The sequence below is a fragment of the Bufo bufo genome, chromosome 1, assembly GCF_905171765.1.
Source record: "Bufo bufo chromosome 1, aBufBuf1.1, whole genome shotgun sequence".
Classification (NCBI taxonomy): domain Eukaryota; kingdom Metazoa; phylum Chordata; class Amphibia; order Anura; family Bufonidae; genus Bufo; species Bufo bufo.
The window spans coordinates 568598481-568610727 of record NC_053389.1 but is presented as its reverse complement, the minus strand read 5'-3'; the positions used below and the strand labels follow the sequence as shown (position 1 = coordinate 568610727).

General features: G+C 48.2%; 1 protein-coding gene across 1 annotated transcript; it reads right to left on the bottom strand.

Annotated features, from left to right (window-relative positions):
- Positions 1-9457: 9457 nt before the first annotated feature.
- On the bottom strand, positions 9458-11271 carry LOC120985953. Its single transcript, XM_040414187.1, has 3 exons — positions 10912-11271; positions 10757-10836; positions 9458-10601 (listed from the first exon to the last, which is right to left on the bottom strand). Exon 3 carries the CDS (start codon positions 10592-10594, stop codon positions 9458-9460), a length of 1137 nt encoding a protein of 378 aa, XP_040270121.1. The 5' UTR covers positions 10595-10601; positions 10757-10836; positions 10912-11271.
- Positions 11272-12247: the final 976 nt, after the last annotated feature.

Genomic DNA, 12247 nt, shown 5'->3' with positions numbered 1-12247 from the left:
GTGGCTACTAAGATTGCACCTCAATCAACAATTTATAGGATCATCAAGAACTTGGAAAGAGGTTCAATTCTTGTTAAGAAGGCTTCAGGGCGTCCAAGAAAGTCCAGCAGGTGCCAGGATCGTCTCCGAAAGAGGATTCAGCTGCGGGATCGGAGTGCCACCAGTGCAGACCTTGATCAGGAATGGCAGCAGGCAGGTGTGAGCGCATCTGCACGCACAGTGAGGCGAAGACTTTTGGAAGATGGCCTGGTGTCAAGAAGGGCAGCAAAGAAGCCACTTCTCTCCAAAAAAAACATCAGGGACAGATTGATTTTCTGCAGAAAGTATGGTGAATGGACTGCTGAGGACTTGGGCAAAGTCATATTCTCTGATGAAGCCTCTTTCCGATTGTTTGGGGTATCTGGAAAAAGGCTTGTCCGGAGAAAAAAAGGTGAGCGCTACCATCAGTCCTGTGTCATGCCAACAGTAAAGCATCCTGAGACCATTCATGTGTGGGGTTGCTTCTCATTCAAGGGAGTGGTCTCACTCACAATTTTGCCCAAAAACACAGCCACGAATAAAGAATGGTACCAAAACACCCTCCAACAGCAACTTCTTTCGACAATTCAACAACAGTTTGGTGAAGAACAATGCATTTTCCAGCACGATGGAGCACCGTGCCATAAGGCAAAAGTGATAACTAAGTGGCTCGGGGACCAAAACGTTGACATTTTGGGTCCATGGCCTGGAAACTCCCCACTAATTATGACAAACTCCAAGAAGTCATTATGAAAGAATGGGTTGCTATCAGTCAGGAATTGGGCCAGAAGTTGATTGAGAGCATGCCCAGTCGAATTGCAGAGGTCCTGAAAAAGAAGGGCCAACACTGCAAATACTGACTCTTTGCATAAATGTCATGTAATTGTCGATAAAAGCCTTTGAAACGTATGAAGTGCGTGTAATTATATTTCACTACATCACAGAAACAACTGAAACAAAGATCTAAAAGCAGTTTAGCAGCAAACTTTGTGAAAACTAATATTTTTGTCATTCTCATAACTTTTGGCCACAACTGTATATTGTACTATTGCTAACTGGGAGATATATTTTAACAAAATGGCCACACTCACTGTGTAGATAAAATTATCCAGACTAAATCCCGCCCCCTCTTCCTAAACATTTTGGCTCGCGTGCATTAGTATCAGAGGAGGAGAGGGAAGAGTAGAAGATATGGCTGTAGTCTTAGAGAACAATGCACTACTTTCTATGGTCTGCAATTGTGATATCAAACAAGAGCAAAAAACAAAGACACATATGGAAATTATGTTGTGATAATGTTGGCCGAGACTATATCCGGAAAAGATCATGTATATGCAACAAAGAAAGAAAATGACCTAGCACTGATTCTTAAGTGAATAGCTTCATATGAAGCATGTTTTAAAATGTATGGGATACTCAGCATAAATTACCAATCTTCAGATGGTGCTCAGTATTTAGAAGTAAGGATCACAACCGTACCAGAGGAGAAATTAAAAAATACATCTGTCGCTCTGTTCTAATCCACATCTGATGTTCCTGCTTGAGCAATATAGTACAGGTTTTACCGGAGGGTGAGTGCCATATTTTGTTATTTCTTCTCTGCTACAGTAAAGATCAAGTATATGATTTTAAGCATATGAAAACACCTTACAGCACATCCCATGTAACATAAAAATATATCTTTATTTAACAACTAGATAAATAATGTAAAACAATATATAAAAACATGTGGGGTCAGAAGCCGGTCTTAATACCCCTGCGCTGGCGGTGGATCTGCCAAAGTTATGAGGAGGCCCCAGTCTCTACATAACTTAGGCGCATCCAGTGCCTGTCTAAATCTATGCCAGCCCCCTTGCTGCCGTAGATTTAGCTAATTTTCTACGCCTACGCCCAGGAGTAGAAAATGATAAATGAGATGGGCCTGACGGCCTGTCCCCTTCCCCACCCCCGCCCATGCCACACCCTCTTTTTTCAGACTTGGTGTGAGCGGTGAACAGTCGCAGATTCGGCAGCAAATACCCTTTCGCCCCCTCCCCCCCCCCCCCCCCCCGATCTGATAGTTATCCCCTATCCTGTGGATAGAGGATAACTTTTACCTACCGGAATACCCATTTAAGGCTTATTCACAATTATCATTAGGAAAGGCCAGGTGATGCAAATTTCAAAGCTTTATAAATACCCAGACTCCTCTAACCTTGTCCCAAAAAACAGCAGCCATGGGTTCTTCTAAGCAGCTGCTTAACATTCTACAAATGAAAATGGTTGAAGCACACAAAGAAGGAGAAAGCTATAAGAAGACAACACAGCGTTTTCTGGTTGCCATTTCCTTAGTTTGAAATGTAATTAAGAAAAAGCAGTGAATAGAAACAGTGGAGGCCAAGAGAAGGTCTGGAAGACCAAGAAACGTTTCAGAGATAACTGCTGGTACGATTGCTAGAAAGGAAATAAGAACCCCCACTTGAGTGCAAAAGAGCTTCAGGAAGATTTAGCAGACTCTGGAGTTCTGGTACATTGCTCTACTATTCAGAGACACATGCACAAATATGGCCTGCATGGAAGAGTCATCAAAAGAAAACCTCTCCTGTGTCCTCACCACAAAATTTTGCATCAGACATTTGCAAAAGAACATCTAAACAAGCCTGATACATTTTGGAAACGAGTCTTGTAGACTGATGAGGTTAAATTAGAACTCACAATTGGCCACAATGAGCAAAGGTATGTTTGGAGAAAAAAGGTACATTAAACATGGGGGTGAATCAATTATGCTTTGGGGTTGTGCTGCAGCCAATGGCACAGGGAACATTTCACGGGTAGAGGGAAGAATGGATTCAATGAAATTCCAGCAAATTCTGGAAGCAAACATAACACCAACTGTAAAAAATCTGAAGTTGAAAAGTGGATGGCTTCTACAAATGGATAATGATCCTTGTCAAAATCCACAATAGACTACCTGAAAAGGTGCAAGCTGAAGGTTTTACCATGGCCTTCAGAGTCCCCTGATCTGAAAATCTGTGGAAAGACCTCAAAAGAGCAGTGCATGCAAGACGGTCCAGGAATCTCACAGAACTGGAAAACTTTTGCAAGGAAGAATGGATGAAAATCCTTCAAACAAGAATTAGCTGGCTGCAAAAACTGTTTACAAGCTGTGATACTTGCTAAATGAGGCGCCATCAGGTACTATTCATGTAGGGTCCCCAAAAATAGTTTTTGCTTAAAATACAAAGGGAAAGTGTTATCTTTAACTTAATGCCTTTTGGAGAGCATTTTATCTTCAAGTTTATCTTCAATGGTCCAAATTTGGACCATTTACAATAAATCAATGGAAAAACACTGTATGTTAGCAGTGTTCAGAAGTGCTTTACAACCAGTGGCGTGCTGCTTCCTATTTGTTGGCAAATACTACTGTGCATCAATGTGACAATTTAAGTCATATAATTGTTTGAACCAGGGTTTTTATCGAAAATTGTGCCCTGAACAACAAGGAAAGTAAGACACCTTTATTCCACTTTTAGCCAACTTTGCTCCTAATTTCAAAGCTATATATAAATTATATCAAAATAATTCTTAACAATGCCAAATAAGGGTACATTCAAGGGCAAAAATGCCTTGTGGATGCTAGAGGTCAGAGGAGAATGGGCCGACTGATTCAAGCTGATAGAAGAGCAACGTTGACTGAAATAACCACTCGTTACAGCCGAGGTATGCAGCAAAGCATTTGTGAAGCCACAACACGCACAACCTTGAGGCGGATGGGCTACAACAGCAGAAGACCCCACCGGGTACCACTCATCTCCACTACAAATAGGAAAAAGAGGCTACAATTTGCACGAGTTTACCAAAATTGGACTGTTGAAGACTGGAAAATGTTGCCTGGTCTGATGAGTCTCGATTTCTGTTGAGACATTCAAATGGTAGAGTCCGAATTTGGCGTAAACAGAATGAGAACATGTATCCATCATCTGATGGCTACTTCCAGCAGGGTAATGCACCATGTCACAAAGCTTGAATCATTTCAAATTGGTTTCTTGAACATGACAATGAGTTCACTGTACTAAAATGGCCCCCGCAGTCACCAGATCTCAACCCAATAGAGCATCTTTGGGATGTGGTGGAACGGGAGCTTCGTGCCCTGGATGTGCATCCCTTAAATCTCCATCAACTGCAAGATGCTATCCTATCAATATGGGCCAAAATTTCTAAAGAATGCTATCAGCACCTTGTTGAATCAATGCCAGAATTAAGGCAGTTCTGAAGGCAAAAAGGGGTCCAACACCGTATTAGTATGGTGTTCCTAATAATTATTTAGGTGAGTGTATGTCCACACAGTGAAGCGATTAATGGTAAAGTCCCTGGTGGTCAAGGGCAGTAAACAAATTAATCATTTCTTCAAGCTCTAACTATGTTGTGGTGTAACTGGAAGCTGAACAATGCCAGCCTGTCTCAAGCTTATCACCTTCAGCTTCCCTTTCTCCCCTGTGCTAGTAGCCATTAAATGACCATCTATAGCAGGGGTCAGCAACCTTTGGCACTCCAGCTGCTGTGAAACCACAACTCTCAGCATGCACACTTGTTCAGATGTTCTTTTAACTCCCATTGAAGTGAAAGGAGAAATCTGGGAGTTGTGCTTTCAGAACACCTGTTTTGCCAGAGGTTGCTGATCTTTGATCTATAACTGTTACAGATATTGTACCTGTTGAACTTTTCATTATCTGATGTTAAATACATGAAAGAGACTAAATAAACGACATAATTATTATTAATGGATTTCATTTCACAGGCAATTAACACTATATAAGATTCAGAAACAAGTAAATGATATTCTTTATGAAGTCTATAAGCAAAAGTCAACATTTCCAGCCCCCAGAAGAATAAATGATAATCTGTATCCCCTGGTAAGCATATAAATAGTGCATTGCTGCTTGGAAAGCTTATAGGATAAAAGTATTAAATGAGAACAGAATGCTAAAGCATAGACGAAAAGCAAGCTTATATACTATATTTGCATAATTTGTTTGCTTATGGTAGAAATGTTTCATCCTTGTTGAAAGGCTTTACAAATATGCACAAGAGAGCACACAATGGAAATACAAATATTGGGCTGTGCAAAATAAAATGATGATTATTGAAATAAAACATCTTTGATGGGTAGTTATTTTCTTGCCCCAAAGGTGATGTTTCAGGACCGTGTAAACGTCAATTTGCTGCATAGTGATTGGTTGTGCCACAGCCTGTAACTATGCAGAGTGTGATCTGTTGCGGTCATATTTAATTTTTTTTGCAGCAATTTTTGTAAAATCAAAACAATACTGTTACAAGAAAAAAAAGCTGAAGTGATGACTGCTATACACGAGTGCACCCTAAAGATATGACCTGCCCCCCTCCTTAAAGGGTTTCTATCACTTGGGATCACATAATTTGATGTCAGACACTAGCGATTTGCTAGTGTCTGCTCTTGCCAACCATCCTAATATAACAGCTTTTGGCCCTGCGGTTTTGATAGAAAACGAACTTTTATAAATATGCTAATGAGCCTCTAGGTGCTATGTGGGCGTCATTAGCACCTAGAGGCTCCGTCTACCTTCATACACAGCCGCCGCCCAGCTCGTCCCTCCAGCCCGCCCATGTCTTCCTGAATGCGATCCTCCGTGTGACGCGGCGTACGAATTCCCGCGCATGCGCCGTGCGCGGCTGTATTCGGCGCATGCGCATTGAATGTCTGACCGCTCCCAGCTCAGACATCTCAAATGCGCATGTGCCGATGACGTCACAGTGCTCCGAGGGACAGAGGACGGCCGGCAGCAAGCAGAGGAGGAAGCATTGTGTACGATCGTCGCTGGATCTTTGGATTAGGTAACTATTTAGTGATAATTTCCACTTATACCACCAACGATTGAATGACAGATATTATAAATATTAATAAAGCAATTATAAAGAAAATAAAAGAAATGAAATCTTTGAATTTTTTTTTTTTTTATAAACCACTTTACCACCAACGATCCAAATAGGGGCATATATATAAAAATAGATATATATTAATGATATATTAGGAGTATTTATAAATATATATATATATAAATATATTTCTATATAAATATATGACTATATTAAAATAAAATTATATATAAATATTGTTATATAAAATTAAATAAATAAATAAATAAATATATATATATATATATATATATATATATATATATAGACAAAAGAAGGACAGCATTCAAAGTAAAAAGTAGTTGTGTTTAATAACCCATGTGGATGGCAACGTTTCAGCTCAAACAAGAGCCTTTGTCAAGCTTGAAAAAGGCTCTTGTTTGAGCTGAAACGTTGCCATCCACATCAGTGATTAAACACCACTACTTTTTACTTTGGAGTGCTGTCCTTCTTTCGTCCTTGTTCATCTGGGCTAAGCAGCTGTATCCCTGGACATAGCACCCTCCTTGTCTGTTTCCAGTGCCGCCATATATATATATATATTTTATATATATATATATTTTTGGTCCTGGCTGCGGCGCGAAGCCTGTGGAGTGTGACTGAACCTAATCTAGCTACAGTGGCTGGTGGTGTGCCTGTTGCCACGTGACGAGGGTAGGCCAAATAAAGGGGGCATACCCTATGGGAGATGTAAAGAGAAGGGTCGGGAGGGAGGGGCGAGAGAGGACGTGCACCCGGTGAGCTGGGCGGCTTGGGCTTAAGAAGCCCCCTACGCCCCTCCCACAAAAGCAGGCTGGATTCAGCCTGCTGCATTTGTGGTCCTGGCTGCGGCGCGAAGCCTGTGGAGTGTGACTGAACCTAATCTAGCTACAGTGGCTGGTGGTGTGCCTGTTGCCACGTGACGAGGGTAGGCCAAATAAAGGGGGCAAAATACGAGTAGGAAAGGTGTAAGGAGCGACTCTTTATTGTGAAAGATGGTACTACAGAACTAAGTCAGAGAAAGCCGCAGCGATTTCGGCTTTCGGGTGCGGGATGTATCGTGAGAAGCAAGAGGACTTCCAGCGGCCCATCTTGCGGATGATATGGGCCGGGACCCCATGTTTGGAGGCGGCGGAGGCGGCTCCGATCCGGAATGAATGGCCCGTGATGGCCTGGGGGTTGAACCCAAACCCGGACGCGAGGCTGCGAATGTGTTTGACAAACTGCGAGGACGTGAGAGGTCGTGACGGGAAAGGAAGGAGAGGGCTGGCGGGAGCCCAATTGCCCAGTGTGGTGAGTAACCCGTTGAGGACGGCCACGGGACACCAGGAGTTGGAAGTCGGGAAGTATTCTATGTGCACTGGGGGCCCGATTTGTGAGGTTTTGGAGACTGGCAAGGTGAAGGTGAAACGCTCGTGACTACGGGTGAGTTGGTTTAGAGCCGGGCCTGAGTTGTGAGGAGAGGTGCCGGTGAATTCCCCGGGCCGGAGAAAGCCGTAGAAGCTTAGGTAGAGGGCGGCTTTGAGAATGCAGCTTCTGAAAGGGCCAAAAGGACTGCCGTCTAGGGAGGATGAGAGTTTCCTGAACAGGTCCCCTGAGACGGGTTGCCTGGCGGGTCCGGATTTGTGAGAGCATTTTTGAATACCCCGCAGTGTGGCTTTGATGGCGTGGGAAGAAAAGATAGGGTTGCTGTCTGGCTGACGGATCATGAGGTGATGCTGGACTCCTGACAGATACGATCTGATGGTGCTGAAGGAGAGGTGTAGGTCCTTGTGGCAGTATGCCAGGAAAGCCATGATGAAAGCGGTTTCGCTTACGTTGCCCCTGGGGTGAAGGTGACGAAATACCTCGAAAGCTTTCCAACCCGACTGGTAGTTCCTTGTGGAGTTTTCGGACAGGGACTTGCGGATGAGAGTATGAGCCATGACTAGGTGCCTGACTAGTCCAGGATCAGAGAGCCGAAGTCCGGGGGTGGGATCCCGATTCTGTCGGCTTGAGGCATGACCTGGAAGAAGAGAGTCAGGTTTAAGCGAGACAAGGCATCCGCTGCGACGTTCCTGATCCCCTGGATGTGGGTGCAAGAAACATGGAAATTGAACTTGAGGGCAAGCCAGGTGAGTTTGCGTAGGAAGCGCATGACTTTGGGTGAACTGGATCTGCCTTTGGAGATGATGTCGACGACCGTGTGATTGTCGGTGAAAAAACGCACGGGCATGTTGCTCCATACTTTGCCCCAGACTTGAGCTGCTGCCACGATGGGGTACAATTCAAGGAGAGGAGAGGACTGGATGGCTTGAGGGTCTGAGAGGATCTGGGAGGGCCAGGAATCAGCGAACCACTGGTGGCCGAACAAGGCGCCGAACCCGACGGATGCTGCCGCGTCAGAGTACACGGTCGGGCAGGTGGGGCTCCAGTGAGGGACGAACATGGAGATGCCATTCCATGCTGACAGAAAGACCCTCCACATGTCCAGGTCGGCCAGGGCTTCCCGGTCCAGTTGGATCAGCGAGTCCTGGGTTGAGGCTGTGGGTAACAACTGGAGGAGTCTTGCTGTGAAGGATCGTCCCTGCGGCATGATGCGGGTTGCAAAGTTGAGAGAACCCAACAGCGACTGCAGGTCGCCCTTGGACATGGTTCTGGAACCGATGTGAGCAGAAATGACTGACTGGAGCCTGACTAGTTTGTCCTCTGGGAGTCTGGCTTCCATTCTGCAGGTATCGAGCGTGATACCCAAGAAGGTGAGGACCGTGCTAGGGCCGTCAACCTTTGATGGCGCCACTGGGACCTGTAAGGCGGAAAAAATGCAGAGGAGGCTTTCCAACCTGTCGGGCACATGGTTTGGGTTCTCGACCAGTAAGAAATCGTCCAGGTAGTGTATGACTCTGGGACAGTTGCCGTGGTTTACCAGGATCCAATGGAGGGCCTGGGCGAACTGATCAAAGAGCCAGGGGCTGCTCTTTGACCCGAACGTGAGGCGGGTGGCAAAGTAATACTGGTCCCTCCATTTGATCCCGTGAAACCTCCAGAGGTGGGGCTGGATTGGTAGAAGCTTGAAAGCGTCCGAAATGTCCGCTTTAGAGAGCCAAGCCCCTGCCCCTACCTGCAGGATGAGTTGGATGGCCTCGTCCAGGGAAGAATAGCGCATGGAGTATTCTTCCGATGGTATCAACGAGTTGAGGCTCGGGGTGCTGGATGCATGAGGCGCTGACAAATCATATATTAGTCGGTTTTTATTGGAACTTTTGCTGCGGACCAACCCAATGGGGCTCACCCTGTAGACTTGGAAGGGAGGGGTGGGAAAAGGCCCTATGATGAAACCCTTCAGCAGCTCGACCTGCAGAAGGGAATCCACCGAGGCCGGGTCCGTCATGGCTGACCTGAGATTGGGGGTCTCCCAGGAATCCCGAGGCAGGGTGACCAGGCCGGTGTGGAAGCCTGATGAAAAACCGGAATGCAGGAATTGGACGAAGGCGGGATCGTGGTGGGTATTGAGGAGGGAGATGAGAAGGGGGACATTAATGTCGGCCAGTCAGCTTTTGGCCGAGCGCTGGGAGCAGGTGGACTGGGGGTGGGCCCGGAAGCAGGTGGAACAAATGTGGAGCGCCTTACATTTGCTATAGTTGCAGAAGCTGGAGTTGAAGTTGTTGCACAACTGGTTTTTTCCCAGGTACACGATGGGGCGACCCAATTTGTCCAGGAGCGGACCCGGTTTCTGGGGGGCCGAAGTGCTCGGCTGCTGTTTTGGCAGGGGGGAGGCGTGGGAGCTTGGGCACCAATCGGAGGCGTGCAGGACTGACTGGCAGAAGGAGCAAAAAGGAGACCTGAGACCTGCAAAATGTCTGCAGAATAGCTCCATGTCGAGGGAGGCCCAGTTGGTGATATGCTGGAACTGGGCGAGGGCTGCAGCTGCCTTCGCCGAAAAAGACCGGTGATAGTCGTAATAAGCAAATCCTCCGTATTTGTGCCCAAGCTCCGTGACCCTGTATAAATATGCGTCCAGCTCCTCTCTTCTGGCTGGGTGTGCTGCGCAGATGATGTCGCGGTAGAGGCTGAACGCAAGCACGAACTCTGGGATGGAGAGTTTTTTGTTCAACCTCGCGTCTTTGGCCTTCAGGACTACGGACACGTCCCCGCAAGCGATGGTCCGGTTTTCCACCGTGTCGTGCGTGGAGATGAGGACCGCAGCCAGGTTCACGTCCTTGCCTGCGAGAATGTCCCTGCGCAGGTTTTCGGGGACGAAAAAGGAGGGGGCTATTTCGGGCGGCCCAGACAACCTACCTGAGGAAGATGGCTGGGAAGTGGAAGGACCAGGGGCGGGACTGGAGGGTGCGGCAGGTGAAGCGTCCCTGCTTTCGACTGCCTGGAGCCTGGTGTTCATGTCACAGATGGAACTGGACAAATTGTTTATCGTGGCGTGTAGCTGCGTTAGTGACAGCTGTATGGTCGACATGGGGATCTGCTCCGTGGACCCTGTGGATGGCTCCGGAAACAATAGGTGATATAATTCGGCCTTTCGGGCTGTGGCCGAATGGCGGATTCCTCGCTTGTCCAGCTCGGCAATCATCTTGGGGATGGTCCAAGTCCGGTAAGAAGAGCGACTTGCCCGTTCCGATACCGCAGACTCCACGATCGATAGAGCGTCCTCGATGTCGGACACGTGGGACATGTTGGAGCTGAAACGAAGAGGGGAAAGGAAAGCTGGAGGGGGAAGCGAGGTGGGTGCGGGTGGTATTACAGAGAGAAGCGCGTGGCGGGACGGAGGTGCCCAGCGTCGGGGCGAGGCCGGAGGACGCGAGGTCCCCTTACTGGGCGTGGTTTATAACCTTACCTTAAGATGCTGGAGCTGTTAATGCCGTGAACAGAGGGGACGGAAGCGACCTGGCGAAGCCGAGATTATCCCTGGTTCACCTGAAAAGAACAGTATATGATGCCACGATTGGCTGTGCCGGGCGGCCGGAATAGTGAATCGTGGCCGCTACTTACCTGGACGACAAAAAAAGGGGGCCAAAGGATTCCAAGGGAGCACTCACGGAGTAGCTTAGTCACCTGAAAGGACAAGACCGAACGTGTTGATTTAAGGAAAGCGCAACTGGTGCGAGACCAGAGGTTTCCTGGCATTTGACCGGGCCGGAGCCGGGGGATGGCGCGTGACTGCTGCAGCGGCGAGCCAAGGAGTGGAAAAACACGTGGGTAGGGTTGCGTCCTTGCGGAACCGATGGGGTTGTAGCGAGGGGACGCTGAGAGAATTGTGAGCCCGGCGATCCTGGGTGGACGGGTTGAGGGGCGGTTCAGGGCGTACCTGTGAAGAAGACTGTTGGGACAAAGTGGGGCCTGGGCGTACCCGGCCCGGGGGTAAGGTGTGGGAATGCGAGGTGGGCGTACCACCTTGAAGACACCTGGGTTGCGTGACCCGAGCGAAAAACAAAGCGAGAGATAGGACACGGCCAGGCGATGTCGGACGGAAACCGGCCTTGCCTGTGAACTTTTTTTTTTTTTTTTTTTTTTTTAAAAGAGCGGAAAGAGATGAGAAGAGAGCAGGGCGTTCCTGCGGACAAAAAGGTAGTGGAGGGTGGACGGGTTGGGAAACATGAAAATTTTTATATATATTTTTTTTTTTTTTTTTGGTTACCCAGACGTGACCACCCGAAGAAGGATGACGCTGGTCACCTGGCGGGTGCTGGGCTGGTGGACCCCCCGAGCCGCCGGGGCCCCCCCCCCCCCCCCCCCGGCCGCGGGCGACGCTCGGCGGGGAGGGGACCGGACCAGCGCAAAGGGGGAGGCCAGCCCGCGCGGGGAAATGCCCCAGTGGTGGTGGGTGTGCGAACCGGTGTCCAGGGAAGGGGGGAGGGACAGATGCCGAGCGAAGACCGTACTGTCCCTCCCCCGATGCGGGTGCCAGCCAGGGATGATGGAAGGTGGATAGGGGGGGGGGGGGGGGGGGTTGTGCGTTTTTTAAATTTTTTTTTTTTTTTTAATTTTTAGACGTGGATGGCCATGTGAAGGCGGTGTTTGGTGATGTACTGTTTTTTTTTTTTTTTTTTTTTTTTTTTTTTTTTTTTTTTTTTTTCCCTTCCTCCCTGGCCCCCTGCCGCGGTCGGGAGCGGGGTACCGGCCCGGGCAGGGTGACCGGAGGAAGTGGGGGTGGCGGGGGCACGCCAGGCAGCAAGCTGGGCTGTCTTCCAGGCCACCCCCCTCTCTCCCCCCAGACGCTCGTGGATATCCGCGCCTCCCCGAGCGGTGGGAGCGAGAGGAGGACGAGCCGGGGCCAGAGAAGGAAGCGCCTGCTCCCGCCGACTTCCGGGACGCCGCGCTTTGTCAC